Raw genomic sequence first — 26,577 nt, forward strand, 5'->3', positions numbered from 1 at the left:
CATCAGTCCACAGTACCTTATTCCAAAATGAAGCTGGCTTGTCCAAATGTGCTTGAGCATACCTCAAGCGGCTCTGTTTGTGCTGTGGGCGGAGTAAAGGCTTCCTCTGCATCACTCTCGCATACAGCATCTCCTTGTGTAAAGTGCGCCGAATGGTTGAACGATGCACAGTGACTCCATCTGCTGCAAGATGATGTTGTAGGTCTTTGGTGCTGGTCTGTGGTCGCTTCTGTCTATCCGAAATCTTTATTGGTCTGCCACTTCGAGCCTTAACTTGAACTGAGCCTGTGGTCTTCCATTTCCTCAATATGTTCCTAACTGTGGAAACAGACAGCTTAAATCTCTGGGACAGCTTTCTATATCCTTCCCCTAAACCATGATAGTGAACAGTCTTTGTTTTCAGGTCATTTGAGAGTTGTTTTGTGACCCCCATGTTGCTACTCTTCAGAGAAAATTAAAGGAGGAGGGAAACTTACAATTGACCCCCTTAAATACTCTTTCTCATTATAGGATTCACCTGTGTATGTAGGTCAGGGGTCACTGAGCTTACCAAGCCAATTTGAGTTCCAATAATTAGTTCTAAAAGTTTTGGAATCAATAAAATGACAACGGTGCCCAAATTTATGCACCTGCCTGATTTTGTTTGAACAATTATTGCACACTTTCTGTAAATCCAATAAACTTCATTTCACTTCTCAAATATCACTGTGTGTGTCTCCTATATGATATATTTAACTCACATTTTTTATCGGAACAACCAACGATTTATACAGGACAATAATGACTATTAACAAGGTTGCCCAAACTTTTGCATCCCACTGTATTATACAGGTAAAACTTTAACTTCATTTAAATAGTCTATATACTTCACTGGGACTGGCGTGAAGGATAGAATAATTAAACATGTACTATGAAGATAGTTCAATGTTCCTTAAACATTTTGATGAATCGGTGCTCTAAGCTTACAGATGGCTTAACATCAATCACAGAGCTGATTGTGTGGCGATCGATTACTTGGAGAAAGAAAAGCAAGGACTGCAGTGGCAGCTACGCCAATATATATTGAATATTAAACAGAAAGAGAAAATAACGACACAGCTAAAAACGCAGCGGCAAATTTCAACAAAAGTTAAACACTTGTGTCATGAACATGAGGCAGCTATGCAGTGTCCGCAACGGACGTGGCCATCCACCGTGGGTAAGATACCATATTGACGTTGGCGGGCGAAGGAGCCACTGATTCTTTCTCTGCCCAGGGCCGCCACAAGCCTAGAGCCACCCATGAGTACTGCTGCAATAAATGATTTCATCGAAGGTCGCGCACAATCACTGCGCCGTGAAACCCATGTTTAATAACGTGCTTTAACTCCTATCATCATGAAAATGATATCGCGTATACATCTCAGTATTTTAGTTATTCAGAGAGCTGTAATATGACAAATGTAATGGATTCTGTGTCCAGTTGGAGGAAGAGAGCCGGTTTAAGAAGCAAGTAGTGATTCACACACATAGAGCACATCGAAGATCACATACAAAACAAAGCATTTAACGTGCTACTTTAATTACGATGTGATTTGAGAAACTGGTTAATTAAACGATTTTAAGATGACGTTTATGATGTTCTACTTTAATGAGAAAATAAACTACATGATTAAAGTGGAAATTTCGAGATTGAAGTTGACATTTCATGCTTTTTTTGTCCACTGTGTGCCTTTTTTTGTCCACTGTGTGCCTTTTTTTTTCCTCTGTACCCTAATAAGCTTTCATATGACACTCAGACGGTGGGCTATGACTCGCCTGTTCATGGCGACTTTGATATCTTAGTTTTCAAATTTCTCCAACACGCTATGTCACTCGATCAACTTCCTTTTGTTGATTATACCATGGTTTAATTACACAAATAGTATGTTTTTGCTTTGCCTCCACTTGGTATTCGCTGAAATTCTTATATTTTCCCCCGTGCTTTTTCTATTGTCTTTTCACAGAAGGCTGAGCTTACGGGCAATTTATATTGATTTGCAAATTGAAAGAGGCGTAATTCTGGGAGGAGTTGGGGCGTTACAAAAGGCACGTGCATGAGCGTTACTTTTCACGCTGACCGGGATTTATGTAGTGGAAGAACGTGGAAGTTGGAGTACGCACATATTCCTGCATCTAGATTTTTCTGTGCGTAAGCACATTTCGGCTTTTGTGCTTACGTCATGTTATAGTGCGAATTCTACGCACGCCGTTATGCATGAGGCCCCTGGTCCTGATGATTCATTTCCTTTTGTTTGTGCTAATGCAATCTTTACTATCTTTTTTTTGATACTGTAGCGACTGACGTAATAAAGTTTTACTTAAACAATCTGTGACTTCGTAACCCCAAACACAACTCTCCAACCCCTCATCCCCCGGGTCTCGCCCCCTACCGCATCGATCAATACCCCACTATCAGTCTTCCGTGCTGTACTCTGCCCTCCCTTAATCGGACCTAACAGTCACTTAAAACAAGAAAGGCTTCAACCTGGCTGTGATGCTGCAATACTTTCGAATTTTATTGCTTTCATATTCTTTACCTTTCCCTGCATGTGTTTCGTGCCATCATTTGTTTGAGCCTATTGAATTCCAGTAGTTTTAATAATCTCTTATCTGCCTTTTGTTCTCCAGCGCTTTTGGGTCTCTTTTCTCCGTGCTGCTCTTTCTTCTTTGCTTAGTCGTTGACGTTTCATCTAGAACGTATTGTCCTTATACGCTTTATATGTGTCGAGAGCACAGGATCTGTGTCTGCTACGTGCCTTTACGCGACTGAGTGTTTTGCTGGCTGTGCTCTCTTATTTGATATTGTATGTGTCTTGCAGGTGTTTTAAGTGTCTTCCAAGACAATCACTTCTCGTCGCCCTGCTTTTCCTTTCCAGGATTTTTTTTATAATAGAGAGATAGGACACAACCAACTAATGTATTATGATATTGGTGTCATTGTAATTGGAAGTTAATAAACCTCTAAAAGATAAGTTATAGCTGGTTATTAAGTTTCATCATAAATCCAGTATGAAAGTGCCAAGCAGCATCTCACACATGCACATGCTGAAACACATGCACAGAAGACTCTGTGTGGGGTTGTTGAGAGCAGAGCAGAGCTTAGCTGTGAATATCACAGCACAAACATGAGAAGTTTAACACTAGAATCCTTGAAGCCTATGAAAAAGCCTATAATCCCGGCCCACCTTAAATCCCTTCACACTTCTCCTTCAGTATCTTTTGTTTTGTAAATGTGTCCCCCTCCTTGACGGAGCTCAACTTGGGCAAAACGTTCTCCCAGCTTAAGCCAAAGCTCCTTATCTGTGTATGAGGTTCCTAGACCTAGAGTTGTGTAGGGTAAATTATACAGTTTATCATTATTTGGAATACATGCATTTCACGTGTGTTCTGTGTCTACAGTGATCTAGGTAAGTGTACGATGAAAGGAAATGCTGAACACATACCTAAAGCAGAAACTTTTTCCATGTTATACTAATAATGATGTGAAGTGTATAATGTGTGAAGACTTTAGTCCAAACGTCAAATAAACACTTGCACTTTTCTTCAAGAATATAACCAAAGGAAAAAAATGTTGCTGTCAATGAGTTAAAAACCCAAGCTCAAATGTCAATCGACAGAATGTTGATATGTATTCTTGGATGGTGCAGAGGTAAGAACTGCTGCCTTATAACCAAAAGGTTGTGGGCTTGAGTAGTAAGCTGTTATTATAAAATATTAAAACATACATTTGATTTGAGTCTGTAACACCTAGTGTATATTTTAAGTACTTGTAAAAGTTAGCACTTGTTTCTTTATTATTCAGTTTTATTCTCTCAGTGACATTTACATGGTACAACGAACTTGCCTCTCCCTCTCTGAATTGATGGCATTTATCTCCATTCTTTTCACAAGTGCTGCAGTTGTAGCATTTAAAAAATATTTTCTATGTCATTTGTGGTGAACAAATGTGCGCTGACTATTGACACTTTTCTGAAATTTTTTCCTTTTCTTGCCCAGAATGGGCCAATATGTGGTGAAATTTAATGTTTGAGAGTTTTTATCTCTAAATGTCTACAACGCACAACACATTCTGCTCAAAGACAGTCTGCTTACAATTAATGCCTTCAGTATTTTATTAAAAAATCTCCCCTACTAAGCTTAATTTTCTACTAGCCATGCTGATCTCTTTTTCCATCTAAGGCATATCCCCTCCAATTTCAAACCCAAATTTCAGCACCTGCTATAAATAACAAAAAATATAAATATATTGTGTATCTCTACGAGGTGTGGCAGAAAAGTAATGAGACTGATTTTTTATTTACCAAAGTTTTTATTTTTTTCAAACATCAATGTCATCCCCTTCAAAGTAGTTCCCTTGGGCAGCTACACACCGATGGAGACGTTGTTCCCACTGTTGGTAGCAGCGCTGGAAGTCTTCAACCGGTATGGTCTTCAGCATGTCCGTTACACTCTTTTGGATGTTTTCTAAAGTCCCGAAATGACGTCCTTTGAGGACATTTTTCAGTTTAGGAAAAGGAAAAAGTCACACGGACTGAGGTCAGGTGAATAAGGGGGCTGGGGAACCACAGGAATGCGTTTTTTCGATTGTCCTTCTGCTCAATTGTGAGGTTTTTCGGCACCATTTTGGCACAGACCTTTCGCATGTGCAAATGTTCAGTCAAAATTTGATGAACTGTAAATCTGTTCAAATTTAATTGTTCACTCAACATTCTTCATGTTAAACGATGGTCTGATCTCACAAGAGTGTTCACACGTTCGATGTTTTCATTGGTTTTCGAAGTTGAAGTCCTCCCTGAACGGTGTTCATCTTCAACGTGTTTTCTGCCTTCCAAAGATGATTTTTGCCAGCGAAAAACTTGAGCTCGGGATAAAGAATGTTCCCCATAGGCCTGTTTTAACTTTTCAAACGTCACACTTGCCGTTTAATGGCACAACGTTGCTCCAAATTCCGCTGTTCCATTTTGCGTGACGCACAACCAAAAACACAACTTCGCTAATAGCAGTCACAAAAATCACGTAGTTAACGGAAGGAGTTGAAACTCGCACTGAGCTATGGGAGGGTACTGATACACGTGCTCTATCAAGGACAACAGTGCAGCGTTGCCAGATCGCTTGCAGTGTTGCCAGTCTCATTACTTTTCTGCCACACCTTGTATATGTATAAAATCCAGTGTCTGCTTGTCTGTCTGCTTTTCACGAGAAAACTAGTTAATGGATTTAGATCAGGTTCTTTTCTATAACTTGCTTGAACATTCCGGTTGATTTTTTGACTTCTGTCATTTCGTGAAGTATCATAGTTCGTTTGCGGAAACGATTTATTCGCTCCAATCCAAGACAGAGGCTGTGGGCCAAGGGGAGGGTGAAGCGTGACATCAAGAATGGGGAGTCAGGTGGGGCCACGTGCCAGCCTCCAATCGAGACGGTCTACCTCGCGATGTGTTTGTGCGTATCTTGCCTCCATTTAGCTAGCAATACCTGTGTGTTTATTGATTTTAAAATTTTGTCCTGTTTCACTATTATGCGGGTGGAGCCACAGGGGATAGCTAATATTATATATATATATATATATATATATATATATATCCATCCATTATCCAACCCGCTACATCCTAACTACAGGGACACGGGGGTCTGCTGGAGCCAATCCCTGCCAACACAGAGCACAAGGCAAGAAACAAACCCTGGGCAGGGCGCCAGCCCACCACAGCGCACACACACAAGCACAAACCCACACACCAGGGACAATTTAGAATCGCCAATGCACCTAACTGCCATATCTTTGGACTGTGGGAGGAAACCGGAGTACCCGGAGGAAACCCACGCAGACACAGGGAGAACATGCAAACTCCACACAGGGAGGAACCGGGAAGCAAACCCGGGTCTCCTAACTGCGAGGCAGCACTGCTACCCACTGCACCACCGTATATGTGTGTGTGAGTATGTATGTGTGTACTTGCATATATCTATCTTATGTTATCCTTATGTTATAAATAATGTATTACTTTTTTATTTCAAGAAACCTTTAAATTGTTTGGGAAAGTAACAACAGTGAAATTGTTAATGTAGACTTTTGTCGATTTATGAACCTTGATTATAAGTTGTACAGATCTATTCATATTTCTGGTGTCCCAGCTGGAAAGTGCAATAGAGATCCCTCACTCTTCCAGCACTTGCCGTTACTTTTTTAGGAGTTAATCCTAATCTCTCTTTACACAGCTTTCATAAACATGACCTTGAATGTCAGAGAGACCTGTTTAGAAGTCTGAATGGGGGACAACTGTTGTGCCTGCACCTCTGTCTACACTCAACGTGTCACCTGAGTAGCAGAAATTTCCTACTTCCTAAAAAACAACCTCATTGCTTTTATCTCATTTAAACATGATACATCTGAGGGGTGGAGGTTGATTTGTTTTCAGTCCTATTCTTGTAAAGTTGATCTATTTGTATGGAATGTTGTGTGATTTCAATAAAATCAATAAAATTATTAAAAAAGGCTACATCTGTATTTTGCACCCTTCTCACATGTTTGATATAACAAAGGTTACAAAGCTGTATGCTGAATAAATTGGTTAAACCCCAAGCTACTACTGCAGGTACCCTGAGAGCTGATTTTTTAGCCATTAACTTATTTTGCCAATTTAGAAAACAGTTTGCCTATTTACTGTGTTTTTTTGTATAAAACAATGGTCGCCAACCCATTGATCGCCATCGACTGGTTTGATCTTTCAGACTTTCCCTGTAGCTCCCAACAGAAGCAGAAAAAATTAATAGACAACCACATTTTGTCTGATTATTTTTAAGCTTTGCCCATAAGTGCCCCACTCTCTCTTCTCTCTCTGTTGAACCAGTTGTATTTTTCCTGCTTAGCAGGTGCTGAATTAAAGTATAAAGCAATGCTATAGTGACATTCTGTCACAGAAGGTCACATTGCTCTGCTATGCATATAACTGTCAGAAAAGATGCATATTCAGCTGGACTATATTTCATTAATTCATAGAGGAGGCCTAATGGCGCAGTGAGTGATTTAAAAAGCCAGTGAAAAATTCAGAATTGCAAAATATACATAATTAAACGTAAAATATATACACTTCCTCAGTGCTTCAAGCTCTTAAAGTAGCATTTTGATATTGAACAGGATGCATTTGTATTCTATGTTAGGCGGCTTTGCTAATGTATTAGGCTGCATCATACATATTGTGTGAAGAAAAATGGTAATAAACCTAAAAAGAAGGAGCAGTTGAGAAGCAGATATACTGATGTCTAATCACGTATGCATAAGCTGACATGAGTACAGTTTTGTTTTTATTCAAAAGTATGCAAAGACTTAAGAAGCAAAACCATATTATACTGGGAATTTTGAGTTAATTCACCCATTTTGCAGTAGCACCACCATAGCAGGAAGAAAGCAAAGGAGGTGGAATTCATAAAGTGTTTACACTTTGGGGTTGCAAACCGTGAAAAAACTTTGTGCACAAATAAATAACATATAGGTCAAGATAACATAAAGTGACTTTTATGTGGGATAACTCTAAATGGCAGCAGGTTGTTAAATAAAAGCAATGAAAATGTATTGTATCAGAGAAGTTTAAACATACACCTTATTGCCATATTCATGTAACTACAGTACTTGTGAGCAATCTCTAGCCTCATTCTGCTGTACTAGGGTGCCTGTTAAATGAATATGCAGGTATAGTGTTGAGCAACATTCAGTTAAAACTACATACTCTTAGAGCCAGTAAGCAAACCGTGGAAATGGAATAACATCATGTCACTTAAGCTAAGTTCTTTTTTATTTATTTTTATTGTATTTGAAGAAAATAAAAATCCAGTTGAACTTGTAAAACAAATGACTTTATAGTCAAACTAGAAAAAAGAAGGAAAAAATCAGAAAGTTAAAAAAGAAAACAGGAACAAAAAAGATAAATCCTAACAAAATCTGAGCTAAGTCCTTAAATAGTTTTTTGAAATTTGTGTGAGAAATGGGAAGCCCAGTAAATAAAGAACATTCATAAAAAATGTCCAACTCAGCTAACACTGCTGACTCACAGCTTGCAGAGTTCAATTCCAGCTTGTCAGCATGGTGTTTGAACATTCTGTCAGTGTCAGCATTTTAATTTGACTGGTTACTCATGTTTCTTTTGCAAATCTCTAAACTGTGCAGGTTAGGCTGACTGGCATTTGAAAATTAGTCTGTTATGAGGGAGTGTTGGCTATTGTGAGAGTGTTCCCTGTAGTGCATACACACTGATTCCTACCTTGTATCCAGATGATGCTGGGAAAAACCACAGGATACCCTGAGACCTTACTTAATAAATAAGCATGTTAAAAGACAGAATTAAGTTAATGTGTTAGATCTGCACAGTTCTACTGCAATTGCCAATTTAAATGAAACTTTTTTTTTAATTCCGTAAATATACATTGCAGAGTGTAGTTTTGTAATTTTTCTTAATTTTTATTTCTGGTTAAAACATAGTTTTGGCCCATGTCTTGTAACAATTTGAGAGGATCTTTGAGGCCATGTCTCTAGCCTTCCCTATTTTTATAGGATGTTTTCACAAATCTCTAATATTGACATTGTTTTATTTTAGGAAAACAGCCGAAGGATGGAAAAAAGCCAGAACCCTGCAAACCCATCCTGAAAGTTGAATATAAAACCACCAGGGCTGGGTAAGACTGTGTTTCAGTTTACATAAGTAAAACATGATTTCCTAAAGCTGAAGGACATGCTGCCTTAATTATATGTTATAAGTATATCATTGGGACCAGTTTGAAATGCAAAAGTCTGCTGTTCAGTAACAAACTGCATGTGATATAGTTGAAGCTTTAGCAGTTGTATTAAAATGACAAGACTTATTTTCTCTGCATTTCAGAGTTGCTGTACATGAACTGCATAATTTCATGTCTTTCTGCATTTTTAACTTTTGATTTAAAATGCTAATGACAAATGTATATCATATAAACATTTTGCTTTTAAATTTCTTCTTAAAATTCACCTTTGTGCCACAAGGAAACTTTTTAATTAATGGAACAATTAGAAGAGGACAACAGAAAATAACATTAAACACATATTATTTGTACAGTCTGTTAATCTTACACAATATCTATCTATCTATCTATCTATCTATCTATCTATCTATCTATCTATCTATCTATCTTGACCTTAGTTTTTACAGATTGTTTTTCTCTTTTAAACTATTTTTCCTGTGCAAAGGATAAGCAAAAGCTGAAGTCACAGAAAAAGTTTTTCAACAGTAAATTTCTTTTTTTCTGCCTTGTAGCTGAAGACCTTCCTTTAAACCTTTTTCCAGTGCTGTTCATTTCTTACTATCACTAACTTAAAAAAAGAAAAAGAAACTGACTCTCCTCCAGTATTTTTAACCTCCATCTTGCCCCAGATACATTTTTACTAGATTTTATTAAGTTGTTTCAGTCTTCCTGGAAGTTGTAACTTTTCTATTTTAAGCCTACAGTCCTCATTCCTGTAGAGATTTTGGTTTTTGTCCCAGATTATCGGCTTTGGCATGGATTCATTACTGAGGAATATTTAGCATGCATCTGCAGACACTATCCATATGGAGCTGGCATTGTTGGCCTAAAACAACATTTATCTTTAATGAACTCTACTTCATTTTTGATACACAATTTGGCAATAAATGGATGGGTTAATCCATAAAATTTCATGACTAGCAATATGATTTGAATGCTTTTGTAGAGTAGTAAGTGTTGGGGGCAAGAATGAGTTGCATGATTTAGGTTAAAACAATCCAGTATTTTATAAGTGATGATATTAATAAGTAAAGGTACATGGCTTAATATGCTTGTTACTATGCAAAATGTAAATGTCAGCAGAAAAAAAAAATATTATTAAAGATGACTAGGGGGAGTTTGTGTTGGGAAAGGAAAAAAAACATTTAAAAACTCCCTGCTCCGGGGCCCATCAAATGAATGGTACAGTAGATGAGCAGGTGCAGACCCAGTGGGCAGCATAGTCATACTAATGTTTGGGCATAATTATTAAATTAGTGGTCATCCTAGGCATAATACGTTTTTGTAAGCCAGTGTGAGACAGGAATGAGGGAAAAGAAGTGAGAATATCAAGTATAAATATCAATTGAGAAGCAAAATGTGTGAGAATGTTTAATTCTGGTTGTGGAAGGTCCATTTCTGGCAATGAATTGGCAACAGCAGTATTGCAGTTAGTATAATGTGATAAAAATGCTTAGGGATAGCAGAGAATAAATGTTTCACATCGACCTATGCTATTAATTAAATGTCTGATATGCACATACTGTATACTAAAACATACGTGGCATAATGAAGTGCACCCCACCACACCTCCTAAAGTCAGGAGGGTAAGAATTGGATTAAGCAGTTTGGAGAATAGAATTACATACAAAAGCAATAAAATGTAAATCTAAGTGTAATGAAATCTATCTGTAAAATAACAATGAACATTTATGATTAGAGTAATATGAGTCATGAGATTTTCAGTACAACATCACAATGTGAGACAGTAATGTTCATGTCTAGGTTCTGCTCGGCAGGATGTTTACATCATAAAACACAAGTTTTCTCAAACTTCTCTATTTTTTTTTTTTTGCTATTATAGGACTGTTGTAGTCAAGACAATAAATGTTTGTATATAGTGTATGAAACAAAATATCAACCTCGACCAGATAAAGAGTTATTAACATAACTGATAGTATATACATTTGAGAACACAGTGTACGCATTTCAGTATATTGTGTATGAAACAAAATCTCACTATGTAATGTATTTGTTTAAATGTACAATATGTGTTTTACTATATAGTGTATTCATTTCAGTATTTGGTGTATACTGTGAAGAATGAATAAAGCCACAAAAATTCACCCTATAGAAATGAAATAACATTGTGAACTATATGTAGAGTCCGTGTAGGTGCTAGCATTATAGTCTTTAACATTCTTAACCATTTTAAATATACCAAAAAGAAAATCGATTAGAAGGGCAATTGAGTGTTGCGGTTCTTTATATAACCTGCAGTATTACAGGTGATGTTGGCCAAAACACCTAATGTGGAATTCAGTCAATGTTATATTGCTGGTTCTTCTTGGTGTCTTTGTTGTTCCTGCTTCTCCCTCTCTTCAGTTCAGTACTTTCACTTTACGCTGGTGAATGTTTAAAGCTTGTCAGGACTAAAGTGAGCATCCCTACTCCTGCTCTGTCCAATGGTTATATCAGTACATTTTCACAAGGTACATATGTATGATGATAACCAAAGGTTCAAGAACTTTGCCTTTATACATGTGGATGTCCAGAAAATTACCAGTTTACTATTTAGGGTTCTGATTATTTTCAACTCGCTGGATCGTTTTACAGGGGTTTCTTTTTTTGCTAGTTTAACCATCTGTCTACTGTCTCTTACTAGTACTTCCTCTTTTATGCAGTTAGCTAAACTGTTACAGAGATCAAAAGTTCAAGTAAAAGTGCACTTACATTTTAAACATACAGTTTTAAATATAAAATATTCATAAAATATCATACAAACATTTCTATAAGAAATGCTAAACTCGAGTTTCCATTTTGTAATATATTTTATTTTTCTTCAAAAAAAATATTGCTTTTCGTAAAATAATAGAGTATCATATTAACACTTTACACTGACTCAGCTTTAACTTTATCCACTTTTCAATGTAGACAGCATACTCAGCACACTTAATTGATTTTATGTTCTTTTTTTAAAATGCTATCACATACCTAGGTGTTAGTCTTTCCAGGTATTTACACACTGGTGACATTTTTAATAATGTATAAAAAAAGGAGTATTCACCAAAATACTGGCATATTTCTATAAATATTTGAAGGTGCTGTTTCATACAACCACTGTACTTTTGTATTGTTGGTTTGGATTATATTCTTTTTTCTACTGTGTAAAATGCATTAAGATTAGGTGCTGTGTGAAGATTATTGATTTTCTGGTAAAAGACGGTACATTAGTCAGACCTGAATTACAATACAGGCTTACAATCATAAATGTCTCCAAAACGAAGAATAAAAGTACAGTCATATAATTTTAGTTATGAAATTAGGTTGATTGGTTACTCTATATTATCCCGGTATGAATAAGTATGGTTTTGTGCCATTAAATGTTCATCTTCATTCTCAAGATTCTTACTTTGCCCATGATGCTGCCAGCATAACGTTCACTTCCATTTAGTATCTTCCAGTATTTTATTTGTTTGGCATTAATTACTGGTTGTCTTATTCTTAGCCAGTTAATACATTCTTGTACCAGCCACTGTTGGACTGACTAACAAACAGAATTGGGAAAAAAGAACGGCCAATGCAGCCTGATGTCTGAGATCCTTACTAATTCTGTCTATCTGTCTAAAGCAGCATCTATTAAATAAGTCCTATGAGAAGAAAACTGTGTGCCAGAGATGTTCTTTATTGCCTTCACCACCTTCTTTAATGTTTTGTGATTCTGAACAGAACCGGTACCGCACCACTATGTGATACATTGAATATGAACTGTGCAACCCAGTCACTGGTGTGACACAAGCTAGTGCTGGACCCAAGCCCAGGTAAATTGGGGAGGGTCTCATCAGGAAGGGCATCTGGCATAAAACCAGTACCAAATCAAACATGCAGATGAGAAACAGAAAGTAGTGGAAGTAGAAAGAGGAAAACCTTTGAGTAAAATTCAGAGAGGAAATAAGACAGGGGTTGGGCGGTGGTCAAGACAGGATAGATGATTGGAACACCACAGCTGAAGTAGTAAGAGAGAGCTAGGAAGGTCCTTAGTGTGACATCTGGACAGAGGAAGGAAGACAAAGAGACTTGGTGATGGAATGAGTGATAAACTATGCAGATGGAAGTTTGCTGACAAGCAGGGAGAATGTGTTGAAAAGATGGGAGGAATACTTTGAAGAACTTACAAATATAGAAAACGAGAGAGAGAGAGTGTAGGTTGGAGGAAGTGGAGATACTAAATGGGAAAGCTATGAAGAGAAATGGAAAAGCAGTTGGCCCAGATGATAGTAACCTTGCTCATCCTCATCTGAGTTCACCTCTGTTATACCACGTCTTTATTTGAAAGCAGCAGTGTCAGATTGGGGGAGCGTGAATGTGACTGAGAGAATAAAACTGAATTTAAAAAAAAAAAAGCTAACCTTTACAAATATCATACAGTTACACCGGCTGTTGCAGACTAATCAAATATACCGTATATACTCGAGTATAAGCCAACCCGAATATAAGCCGAGGTACCTAATTTTACCTACAAAAACTGGAAAAACTTACTGACTCGAGTATAAGCCTAGGGTGGGAAATGCAGCAGCTACTGGTAAGTTTCAATAATCAAAGTAAATACCAATAAAATTACCGTACATTAATTGAGGCATCAGCTCATTAATTGAGCACACAGCCCAGAATGAGTCTCACAGAGGCTGCACAGTACCACACAGAGCCCGCAGCAGCTCTACCAACCGCAGACCAAACCAGGTACAGTGGAACCTCGGGTCACGACTGTAATTTGTTCCAAAACTCTGGTCGTAACCCGATTTGGTTGTGATCTGAAGTAATTTACCCCATAGGACTGTATGTAAATACAATTAATCCATTCCGTGCGTGCCTTTCTCACGTGTCTGTGTGTGTCGCTCTCTCTCACTGCACAGGGAATGCACAGGGGGCAGCAGGACCTGACTCGAATATAAGCCGAGGGGGATGGTTTTCAGCACATTTTGCGTGCTGAAAAACTCGGCTTATATTCGAGTATATACGGTATGTTTTTATTGTATAATAGTCACAGTAAGAGCAGTTCACCACTCAAAACTTTAATTTTGGGAAGGGACCAGGATCGAACCCGTGACCTCTTAATTTTGAGTTAGCAGTTCTTACCGCTGTACCACCAAAGCAGTTATATCATCGTTGTACCCTAAGCCGACTTCATTTTCTTCAGTTATACTCATGAATAAAAGTGCACTTGTGTTGTTATACTTTCACTTTTTGTGAAAGTGTTTCTTTGATATTTGGACTTCAGTCTTCACACATTATGCAGTGGCGGCACGGTGGCCTGAAGAAGGGGGAGGGGGGGGTAACCACAGATAATGTCAGTAAGATATTAAAGTTGTCTTTGAAAATGTCAGATAATTGGCACTTCAGTCTGAACGTGGATTCTTTATGGACATTGACTCTTAACGTCACGAAATGAGTAGCTAATACAAAACTCCCCAATCAGCTGTGGGAACTAAGTTATTGACAAGAAATAATATGCTTTTGTGTGTGTAAGACATGGTCCCATGTTGTAGGTTTCCCATAAAGAAGGCAAAAATAGAAGAAATTAAACTTGTGCAAAGTAATTTGCCGGTGTGTGCTCGCCTTACTGGAAATTGGAGGCATCTGAATTGAAATGGGAGATCAGAGGGTATAACGGGGATGCGAGGAATACATTGAGTGTGGAGAAACTCTAGAGACAGCGTGTGTATTAACTTGTGGATTTTTCTGTGAGTATTTGGTGGCAGCATGACGAAGTTGCTTCCGCAAGACCGCGTTAGCTGTGGAGCTCAGCTCGGAGCATATTCTTTTCCAACCTTGTCAATTGTGTAATGCGTTTTTTGAACAGGTTTGATGCATGGAAGTGATCACTAGTACTGCATTCAGTCAGTTCACGTGAGCTGCTCTCTTGTGTGATGTTGCGATGTCCATGGCTTTATTTAATGTTGGCTAAGACCCAGCACTTAAAAGTTTCTCGCTACAGCAATTTTAACTCGGTTACAAAGTGATCCAAAGTCTCATTTATACCTCGTGTCTTCTCATTAAACTTGTATCTCGCGAATAAAGTATTCGACGAAGGCATGACAAACGGCAGCGGAGCGTGTCCATAAACTTAATTTAAACTTACGGTTTACACCGTGCTTTGTTTCCGCAGTAGCTGCACTTATGAATAAGCTTGTATGCGTTTTTCTTCAGCGCTCTTTGGGAGCTCTTCCTTCTTTTCTATGTACTGTGTTCACAGTCAGTTCACGTGATTACGTGGGAGGCGTGATGATGTGACACGCAAGTCCATTACAGTATATGGAGAAAAATAGGTTCCAGTTATGACCATTACGCGTAGAATTTCGAAATGAAACCTGCCCAACTTTTGTAAGTAAGCTGTAAGGAATGAGCCCGCCAAATTTCAGCCTTCTACCTACACGGGAAGTTGGAGAATTAGTGAGTCAGTCAGTCAGTCAGTCAGTGAGTGAGGGCTTTGCCTTTTATTAGTATAGATTTACAAATGGGGTAAAACAAACTGTGTAGGGTGCTCCAGTTTGTGGTATTGCTGGATTTTGCCATCTTGAGTGCTCACATCCATCATTAGCTATACATTCAACTATCTATTTTTTCAACATGAATTTTCCCAAATTGATGGAAGCCAATGTCTGTATCTGAAGAATTAGGAGAAAGTCAGGAAATACTTGAACTAAGTCAATGAAAAGCTGACTTAGGTCAAGTGAAACCAGATATTTTGGAAGGGTGTCAATAAAACCTTACAAAATTAAGATTGTGGAAATGTTGGGTTAGGGATAGGCTATCTGAGTCATACCTGAATTAATTATTTTGTAAAGTGAGTGGATGGTTTGTTATACCCATAAACTACTTTTCTTACCATGTCCTACTTTAACAGTCCTTCACTGTTCATTCTCCTAAAATCTTTTAAAATTTTAGAGAACAAAAAATATTGTAAAATTAGTGGCTTGTCCAATTAGACTTCCTGTAAGGTGTTTTTTTTTTAATTTTAATTTGTTTTTATGACCAAAATGGTAAAGAAATAATAATGTTATAGAATACGCAATGTCATTTGGAAAGAGGATTTCAGACTTTAATTTCACTCCAAATATTGAACAATGTAATGCATACGTCTCACCCAAATAAATTTAAAAAAGGGACAGTAACTTATTTGCTAACAATAACTCCCACCCCATATCAGGTCACACCCAAATGCAGCGCAAGTCCTCCCTGACTGAAGGTCTACTATAGTATTGCCGTGACCTGACCAAAGAAAGAAAGCAAGTAAGCTCATCAGGTTAGAAACATTTGTGATTTTAAATCTGGAGATTTTGTGGAAATTATCCAGAATCATTAAAATTTCACTGTAGGTAAAGGAATGCAGTACTTGAAAGGAATGCAGCACTTGTAATTTCTGGCAATCTTTTTAGATGATCTTATATGTCATGATGATTAATCGATTAAATATGTTAAATCTTAGTTTAAACATTGTAGATTTTGTCAGAACTAAATTCTGTATGGCTAGATTCACACTAGTATGTGAGCAGAGATGTGTTAATGAATTTGTATTTTCTGCATATTTTTAACGTATTGATTTGCATAGGTTCATGCATATTCATATGCCTTCCTGTCATTTGTGTTATATGAAGACACAATGCCTGTTTTACCAGTTATGATGGCAATCTTGTTACTGCTTTTGTTAAGTTGCTCAAAGAGGAGTGGTTTCTAGTCTCCACAGACAGCATGGGGTCAAAACACACAGCAAGGAACAGGCTTTATGTGCTGTTCAGTTTCCTACTGAAACAAAACACTGTAAAATATGACCCTTTTACTTGCACACATGCACAATATGCACCATGTCAATTATTTTAAAAACACACTGCAGTCCTCGATTGTGCAATAAATGAGTGGCCATATAATGTATTTGATGTACCGGGTTTCAGTGGATTCCCTGCATCATGTGATTGCTAAAATAATGCAGGAAGTCACAGAAGTGTTAGTTGAACATCTTGATTCTTGTTGTTTTACAAAAAGTAAAACAATACATAAAAGAGGAATCCATTAGTCTGGCATCACCTAGCTTTATTTTTGAGCTTAAAGGATAATATATTTTTAATTGAAAGTAATTTTTTTTGTTATGGAAAACTGTCATTTGCTCAGTATATTTGCTTTGTTAAGTAAAGACATATTTTGTAATTCTGTATTAAAAATAGTCTCTGTAAGTAATTTATAATTGTGTCCAATGGGACAGTAGTCAAAACATAAAACAAAGGCCTTAAAAAGTACCAAATATAACAAGTTCTAAATGGGGAATATATCTTTATTCACATCCTCAAATTATCCACAAAAAAATAAGTGCATGTTCAAATACTTTCAAAATTACAAACATATTTTTATATGACATCATTACTGAAAAAAAGTTTTGTATGTACCTATTTTTAACTCCAGTGGTGTGGATAGCGGTAACTAGTTTCCTGAAAGGTAAAGGTAAAATGTGTTATGATAAAGGTTTCAGGAATGCCTATGGTACAAAATGTGTGACTTACTACTACTGCAAGCTCTAAACAACATGTTAGGCACTCATTATACGGTGTCCCTGATGGGGATGAATTTTTCAGATATCATCGAACATGAAGTTATATTGATGTTTTTCTGTTATATGAAATTCAATTTCAAGAAGAGACAAAGACATGAAAAAAAAAATCATTCGGGTAAAGCCAACATCACATTATGTGAGTTCTAGTCTGAGAGCACGTCAGACTTACCAACTGCAGTTTCTGATATCGTTGATAGACCATGTCAGTTTTCACGACTGCAAATCACTGGGCATGTCTAACTTAGTGACTGCATGCCTACCGTACTGTCGAGTTTTGCTTGCCTGTTTTTTTGAAACCAATAATATACTGTTTGACAGAGCCTGTGCTGTACAAAGGGTTAACAGGTATAGTGATTTCAACTGTAATCTCTGCCATTTTTCTTTTTTCTGTTTAACACAACTTCAGACAGATGAGGTTCTCTTCGGTTTGCAATGTCCCAGACCCCCACGTTCCTTATTCTTCAGCACTGCATTATATGCATTGTACTTCCAGATGAGTACTCATTGGTTATCAGCTCAAATGCACACATAACCTGCCCCTACAGCTAAAATCTAAATCAGACCTCTTTGATTTAGTTGGAGTTAGTCACTTTACATGTCGCATTATACAACTGACTGCCCCAGATTATGTAAATGAAGCCTATGACTGAAAACCACCGTAAAACTTGTTAAATACGACACCGCCTTAGGTTTTATCACTAATTATTTTTAGCTGTAACATAATCAGAAAAACTTTATTAATCCTGAATGAAATTCCTTATTTCTGAAGGAAACTACTTAATCCCAAAGGATAGCTTGCTACTTGTTACAGTGTGGCCTAACAGCTATGTGAGCTCACTTGTTTCACAGTGCATATTCTGAAATACAGTGCAGCATTGCCATATAGTTTACTGAGCATCAACATGTAACGTATTTGCTGCTATCCATAGCTTGAAGGATTAATGTAGAGAGTTTAGTGAAAAGTAGAAACATAGCATTTTTTTATTTTCTCATGTATGACATGTACAGTATATTTTCTAGATGTATTTAACCTCAATTGGTACAAACACAAATTTTACTTCTTTTTTAATAGTGAACTATGAGAGACATTTGGCTCATTTTCATCCATCACATTGCTAAAAGTTAAACCCACATTTTTCAGGACAGAAAGGAGCAAATATTTCTCCCTGACAAATGACAGCACCAGAAATGTGCAACAAGTAATTATTTGCAATCTTGCTTTGTTGTCATAAGCCTATGTCTAGACTTCAGAAGGCATGTTTTGTATTGTTATATTTTACTTTGTTAAAGTAGACATATTTGCTAACTTCTATTATTTTTTTTTCATTCACATATTACCGCTTCTTCATTGAGTGTAATTGTAAGCTGCTCAGGTAGACATCTTTTCTTGTAAAATTAATAACCCCAGTTGAACAAGGGATGCGTCTGGGCCAAAAAGGACAGTATGCCATAATTCTAAAAAAAAAATGGCTTTAAAAATGCTTCACTTATCCCCAAATCAGTAAATGACATAATTTGAAGAAAGTAATATACAGTTTAAAAAATTATGCATCAGTTTGCTTTTGTTAAATCAAACACATTTTCATGTACATTAGTTATGCTCTGTTGCCTCATATGTCTGTGTCTCAGTTTGCCTAACTGATGCATTCTCTTGTTTGGTTTATTTTCTCTGTTTTGTGTTTATTTTCAGAGATCCATTCATGATTCTATCAGGGGGCCTGTCATACGATACTATAGGAAGAAGACCATGTTTAACAGTAATGCATGGAAAGAGCACAGCTGTACTAGAAATGGATTATCCCATTGTTGATTTTCTAACACTCTGCGAAACGCCATATCCTAATGGTAGGCACTGTAATATTCCTCACCGATGGTACTGGTATATCTTCTGTTATGTTCTGCTTGGTGTTCCTTTAATTAGTGTCACATTCACCGTATTATATACAGCATAAGTACTTATGCATTTAATTTTCAATATAAATGAATTGTTTTTATAGTTTTCTAGCATATCATTTTCTGCGTGAAAGCAGTATCACATTAGTATGCATCAGTTTGAATTTAGGTTTGCTTTAGGTTACTCACAGCAAAAATAAATAAAAAAGGCATTGTACAGTAGTCAAAAGTAAGTAAATAGTACGAAGATCAAATCTGTCCACATATGTTAAAAAAGAAAATTAAGATAATCCATGGAGTATACTTATCTTTTTCAAATGACTGTACATTGCAAAGTCTTTTTATTACTTGGCATGTGTTTCCCACAACATTCAAAAAATAAAAGTTTCCTCATTAGCTAAACTATTTGTATGATATTTGTGCACTGTATTTCTGAGATAGTATTAATTATATTGTTTAAAAATATTGTATATTTTATTCAGTAATACCACATTAATATTGTATATTGAACATATTATTTTAAAAGGATTGTGGCAACTAAGAATTTAAATAGATTTTAGGAGAAAATGTTGCCTCATGGTTTAGAGTCTGGCACTGAGTCTGCACATTCCTGCGAATTTAGAGTAGACTGAGCTATCAGATCAAACACTAAAATATATACCATAATATTGGAGGAACTTGAACAGATTGATTTAGAAAGTATTACTTTTGCAGTGGTTGATATACTTGAATAGTCCAATACGAAAAATATCAAGTGGATGGAAATCAAGTGCGATAGAAAGCCAGTTCATGTGCAGTGTAAAGAGTTTGTGGTATTTTGAGTCAGGCTTAATAAGTATGTGATTAAATAAGGAAAAGGTACAAAAAAAAAAAAACAAGCTTTCAGTCTGTCATAAAATATTAATAATATGATTTTGTGTAGTATAATACTTGTTCAATAATATGCTTTTACTATTCTCATTTAATGCTGAAATTACCAATACTATCTACCACCATTTATTAGAATTGGAACAGTGTGCTTGTTTTCATTTTTTTAACATGAATACAATTTACCAAAGTTGTTAGAGTATTAGAAATTGAATGACACAGTCATATAGTGTTGTGTGCAAGTGTTAAGGAGTGCTGCATTTCCTTTACATTTTATTAGGAAATGTTGTGCATAAGTCCATATTTAAAAAAGGTTTTTTTAAACCCTGACAAAGAGAATATATACATTTTAATGATTAATTTAGTGTTTAGTTTCTTCAAATGTCATTTAAAAATGTGGGTTTCTAGGTTAACTAAGATACCATTCATAAGGTGTATCTGTCTTTCATTATTTAACTGCAATGAAAAGTATACTTGCCCAAGTTATAGCCACAAGCTTTGGAGAATGTTTATCTTGAGTAGTAATAATAGACCATCTCATATTGCCCAGACTTTACTTTATGTTCGATGAATCATTCCTGAAGTTCTCTTTTACTTATAAGTATAATTCACTTGCAATTATTTTATTTCCTCAGAATTTTGTTCTTCTCCATCTGAGAAATCAAATACCTATGTATATGTTGGCACAATAGTTAATGCTCCTGCTTCATAGTTACATGTAATAGGGTTTGAATTCTGAACCAGACACTGTTGACGTGAAGTTTGCCTGTTTTCTTCAAGTCTATATGGATTTTTGTTTTGGTTTGCTGGCATTTAAAATAGTATAATTGTATAATTTGCTTTGTTGGAGGTTTAGATAATGAATGGATGAAAGTAAGTTAGAAAAAGGATGCTTGACAAATATTTAATGAATGAATGAATGTTTATTCTAACTCATGAATGAATTTGAACTTTGCATATGTAGCGATAATGCTATTAATGCTCTTTAAGATTCTATAAATGTATCTGCCAAGTTATCTTCTGCATCTGTACGGAATGTAAAAGGTGTGTGTTTTGTCTTGGTAGAGTAATATATTACTCTACTTTCCCCTTTTGTATTGTTAATATGTAGCCTTTGTCAGAATGCCTCAAACCTTACAGACTTTGCTTATAAGGTATTGTATCATGCAACTTCTCCCCACCTTCCCTTCTACATTTATAACCTCAGGCAATTAGGTGTAGTAAAAGACAAGCAGGAGTTAAGTTACACTTTAAATATTGTATTATTGATAATATTCATAAATAATAACAATATGCAAAATACATTTGAATATTGACAACCAAAAAACCTTATAAATGTTGATATGTAGTTTCAGACGACACACAGAGGTGTTAGTTACTTAGTCTCTAGTTAAGGCATCATTTGTGGTCAGCTTTCTTCAGAACAGGCCACATGCCTGTCTCAATATGGCTGCCGAGCTGTGCTCTTCATTGTGTTGTCCTTTTCAGTTCATGGTGTGAGATGGTCTTTCATCAGTTTGGTAAGAGAGAGAGAGGGAGTGAGGTAAAGCAAACAAATGTATAGGTTTTCTGTACAACCCCTAGAGCTAATAGGGCATTATGGTAGTTAAAGGCTTTTGAAACAAGGTATTTCCAAACAGCCATACTTCAGACCAATGAGGTAGAGAACACCTTCACACCTGCCCCCAAAACCATATGTTGAGTTGGAGTTTGCCTGTAATTTCCTGTGAGGGTTAATTGAGAGAGTCATAGAAATATTTGCTAAACTTGTTTGAGGCACTTCCCCCAACCCTGTCATAAAATTTCAAAGAGACAGTCCTAAAAGGGGGGAAGGGGTTCTTAACCATCAAACCATTGCTGTTATTATCAATGAGAGACATTAGTGTTATAAATTACAAATAAAGACATACAAAATATTTATCAACTTGTATGCAAAATTTCACACCACAGCAGTGTGTATCTTTAACAATTAGTCTTCTCTCTTCATGTTTCCTTAACCCCATTTGTTAAATGTGCTATATGTCATAACATTTGATCTATTGTTACCTTCAATAAAATACCACTAATAGCAGCACATATGTAGAGTAAAGAAATTTATAATTTAAAGTTTATTCACAGCTTATGCATTAAATTTATTTTTTACAAAATTAAACATCTGTTAACCAAGCAACATCAAAGGGAATTCTGTCTAAACATGGTTCAGTGAAAATGCTAATGTTACCTTAGAAAATGTCTAAAATAAAATTGTGTTCAGTGCGAGTGTGTTTTGAAATCGTAAGACAACTAGTAAAAATAAAAACCTCCTGTAACTATATCTGGATGACCATGGTAGAATTTACCGTGTGCAGGCTAACATGGTTTATACATGCGGTAGTAGTTGTGAGGCATTATTCATGATTGGTAACAGTTTAGTCTCTCTGATAGTCCAGTAATAAACTCAGTCACTGGAGCAGAGCCAGCCTTACTGTTTGAATCACCTGTTTTCATGCTACTCCCGAAACAAACTGAAATGTAAAATACAAGACTTTCAACCATAAATGTTTTAAATATATCATATGCAGTAATGTTCCACATGTGCTAGGGACCTCTTAAGGCTTTTTGGAAGTGACTTCAATATTTGCAGCCTGATCTAGACTTCTGTCCAGATGCACTCACAGCTGCATATGTACTATGCCCACCTAAAATTCTCCTACATGGATATAGGCCAGAGTAAGGAGAGCTTTACATTTCCTGACGTCCACCATATGGTTCAGCCTGCACCACTAAACAAAACTTCCATGAGGACTTTGTTTTTCTTCTTTTGCCCACCTCTTATCTTTCACAGTAGCTGGATGCTTTCGTTACTGACACTCAGGCCAACTGTGTACAAAGGACTGCTCCCATGTAGCTCCCATAGGCCCCAAGTACCTTAAGGCTAGTATTGTCAGGGTCTACATTCTTACCATTGTATAGTCTTTCTCTGCCTCACTTCTCCTGGTCAGCAGTGATTTAGAATATGTGATAGTGGAGTCTTCCATATTATTTACAAGGCCAATGTGGGTTGTGTTGAGAGGTGGAAACATTGAGACAGCAGTATGAGCTGGTTAGGCAAAAATGCTACAAAATTGAGGCAGGTAAAGTTGAATACTGCAATATATAAGCAGTATGATTTGGGTGGAGATGAGGATGTAGGAGCCAATAGACAGGTGTAAAGAAGTCACAGAGTTAGAAACATAAAAATGAAAGCATTCAGATTGTTAGTCCTTTTGGTTGTCCAACTGTGATCCTGCCCATGCCACTCTGTGCATCAAGCTTTAGTCTTTTGAAGCATATTGTAGTTGGTAAAACAACAGCTTGAATTTTCTCAAGACACATTCCTGTGATAAAAATAATATGTTAGATGGGTTTAAATACTAATCCATCATGTTGTAGCAGGCTCAGAGGGAGACAATGCCTGCTCCATCAAAATTGGACACTGAGTAGGAACTATCCCTGGACCTGTTGGAAGTCTATTGTAGAACACCTCACGAGCACAGTGATGCCAGTTTAGAGTTAGTTGGAATATGCATACTTCACACAGATGTGAACAAGCATGAATTTGTACCAGGTCTCCTGCAACTTTCATTCGGCCAAGTCAGTCATTGCACTACAATGCCACACTATTGACTTCCTGTCATTGTACGATTCCAAATGTGTTAATATTCTTGGAACTGCTACTTAGTTTGAAGTGAGGCAGCTTGCAGTAGTCTTCTACCTCTTCTCAGAGAGTTTGTCCTTAATTAAGTATTTGTTCAGCGGACTAATACATGAGACTTCTTACAGCTTGCAGCATTTTGTTTCCTCACCACTTTCAGTACAGTTGATGACTAAAGGGTGACTTGAAAAATGACAGTTAAAATGGAAATGTTATTTAGGGCCTGGCTCAGTAACCTAAATTTATTGAAATATGTGGTATGCTCTTTTGGCTGTTTCTTTTCTTGTCTTTATTTAATTTTATTTTAATTATTAGGTATACTCAAGTGAATATAGATGTGGTCTGCAAAAGAGTGATTCCCCTTCCTTATTTTGTTCCTGCTTTGTGCATAGTGTTGCTAAAGTAGGCTGTTGTCCCTAAGAGCCTCAATTGGATTAAGCAGATTTGACAGTCAGAAATAGATCAGTAGTTCTTTTTTTTGTTTGTTTGTTTTTATCTTGCTATATTTAAGTGGGAATAAACTTAGATTAATTTTTTAAAATATCATTCAGGCATTATTACCTTTTTTGCTGTGAACATCAGTTAATAAAAACGTCTTTAGATGTGCCCTGTTGATAGTTTAAAAGAACTACAGTCCTGGTAATTTTGTAAAATATCTTTACTAGGTATGCATGGTTGCTCTGTTATTCTTTTGTTTAAAATACATTTGTTTTTATGCAAAAATTAATCTAGATATTTCTTTTGTAATTTTCACAGACTTTCAGGAACCTTATGCAGTGGTGGTCCTTTTGGAGAAAGATTTAGTTGTTATTGATCTTGCACAAAACGGGTAAGTATTTCATTTTAAATTAAATTGGGGTTATGTTTGTATTGCTCTGTGTAAGCAGATAACTTCAATAATATTAAATTGTCAGCAGTTTCCACTATAATTTATGCTGAGTATTATACATTTTCTTGAAACATAATTAAGCTGACATTGTTTAATACTGCAACACTGTAGGATACCTGTATGTTGTATTTAAATTGTAATGGTTCCTTTTATTTAAAAAATGCATTTTGCAGTATTTTCTGTTAGATATTTTCAACAAAATGAACAGTTCTTCCTCTTAAGATTTGTGTGCCTTAATTTCAAGGAAAGAGTACTGTAATAGAACCCTCTGAAGTATAATTAAATTGTCCTTTTCTTGCAAACTTACAAGTCAGATGGCTGTAATGGTATCTTTTTAAAATAGTTCTGACACATATTAGACATCTCCTTGGAAAGCCATATTAAGCATTGATTTTTTAATGTCGGTTTAGTTTAAAACAAGCATAAAGGCTTATACTCTGTTGCCTAATTGGAGCAATGACTGTATGAAATACATTTAAAAGGGGGTAAAATTTTAAAGTTAATTTATGATAAATTAAGAATTCAGTTGAGTCCCACTATGTTATTTTCCATTTATTTTTAAAAATCAGTTTTTCAGCCTATTGGTGCTTATTTATATAAAACATAGAATGGAATATCTTTTTTTCATAAAATCAGAGTTGATATCTTTCACATCACTGCATTTAAGTGACGTACATAGTGACTTTTTTCATTTACGTTATTAAGAAATTAAATACTGATTTTAGAAAAAAATGATTATTTTATTTTTTAGCATAATCATTTTTGCTATTATAAGCAAAAATATGTATGACTTAGATAACAATTTAATATTTGAGTTTTCTGTGCAAGTTGAGTATTTAATAGTACAGTAGATTAATGGGATAGTCATTATTTCAAAGGAAGCAGTTAATATTTTATGTATCGAAATTTGAAATAAAATGGTAAAATTATTTCTACAACAAAGAAATTACATACATTGATGATTATTTTATGATATTACAGTGGTCTGTGAGAACTCCGTTCCTGGTGGTTTTCATGATAATAATTGAAACTTGTACAAAAAAAAATTCCTTTTAATTTTAAATTTCCACATTAATTTGGAGTGACAAAGAACACACTGCATACAAACTGAACAAGTAAAATTCATGTTTGAAAAAGAAAATCAGATTAACTTCTTTGTTAAGAAGCTTTGTTCGTTTTAAAAGAACTTCTCATTATTTAACACCTCACCTACTTGCTACCCTACAATAAGAGGCATTTAATTATATAGTGGCCAGATAAACCCATGGATGAGTGAATATTTGGCACAGAAAAAATGTGTGGACAAGAGCTTGAGTTCACTATTCTGATAGTTGACTTGGAGAGCCAGGAGTTGCAAATTTCATGTGGGTTATTTAAACTGAAACATCTTTAATGTGAATCAAGCTGTGTTTTTATGTGACATCAGAGTATTTCTATCTTTCAGCAGCAGCATATTGTACAGGGTTTAGAAATTAAGAAAATAGTCCAAGTTCCATATTACAGATTAATTAAAATACTCTTAAGAGTTATTATTTCTACTACCAAATCTATTTAATGTGTGCCTTCTAAATGTTAGCTATTAAGTGTAGTTTCAATAAAAATTGTAATAAATTAACAATAAAAAGCATTAAAAAAAGATTGCTGGCATATAATACAATAGTCTGGAGTCTTTAATTTGGATGGACATTTCAAAAAGGACATTATGTACAAATCTGAAAGGCAGTCTCCTTAATTGAAAAATGTTTAGACAGTATCTTTAGAGTGTAGTTTTTGTTATGATTCCATAGGAACTTTTTCAGAGTGCCTCCTTCCCTAAAATGTGTACTGTATTTTTTTGTATACTTTGAAGTTTTTGTCCTTTCAGCTGTTTGACTCTCATAATAAAAT

The 26,577-nt window shown here is 35.9% G+C and overlaps 1 protein-coding gene across 11 annotated transcripts in view; it reads left to right on the forward strand.

The window, feature by feature from the left end:
* LOC120525337 (syntaxin-binding protein 5) overlaps positions 1 to 26,577 on the forward strand; it is a 637,028-nt gene that overhangs the window by 482,525 nt on the left and 127,926 nt on the right. For all 11 annotated transcript variants that reach the window (XM_039747537.1, XM_039747542.1, XM_039747540.1 and 8 more), the window contains exons 9-11: positions 8,610 to 8,688; positions 19,059 to 19,213; positions 24,558 to 24,630. In XM_039747537.1, the coding sequence (XP_039603471.1) occupies positions 8,610 to 8,688; positions 19,059 to 19,213; positions 24,558 to 24,630 (307 nt within the window). The remainder of the gene's footprint in view (positions 1 to 8,609; positions 8,689 to 19,058; positions 19,214 to 24,557; positions 24,631 to 26,577) is intronic.

Source organism: Polypterus senegalus, chromosome 3, assembly GCF_016835505.1.
Source record: "Polypterus senegalus isolate Bchr_013 chromosome 3, ASM1683550v1, whole genome shotgun sequence".
Taxonomy (NCBI): Eukaryota; Metazoa; Chordata; class Cladistia; order Polypteriformes; family Polypteridae; genus Polypterus; species Polypterus senegalus.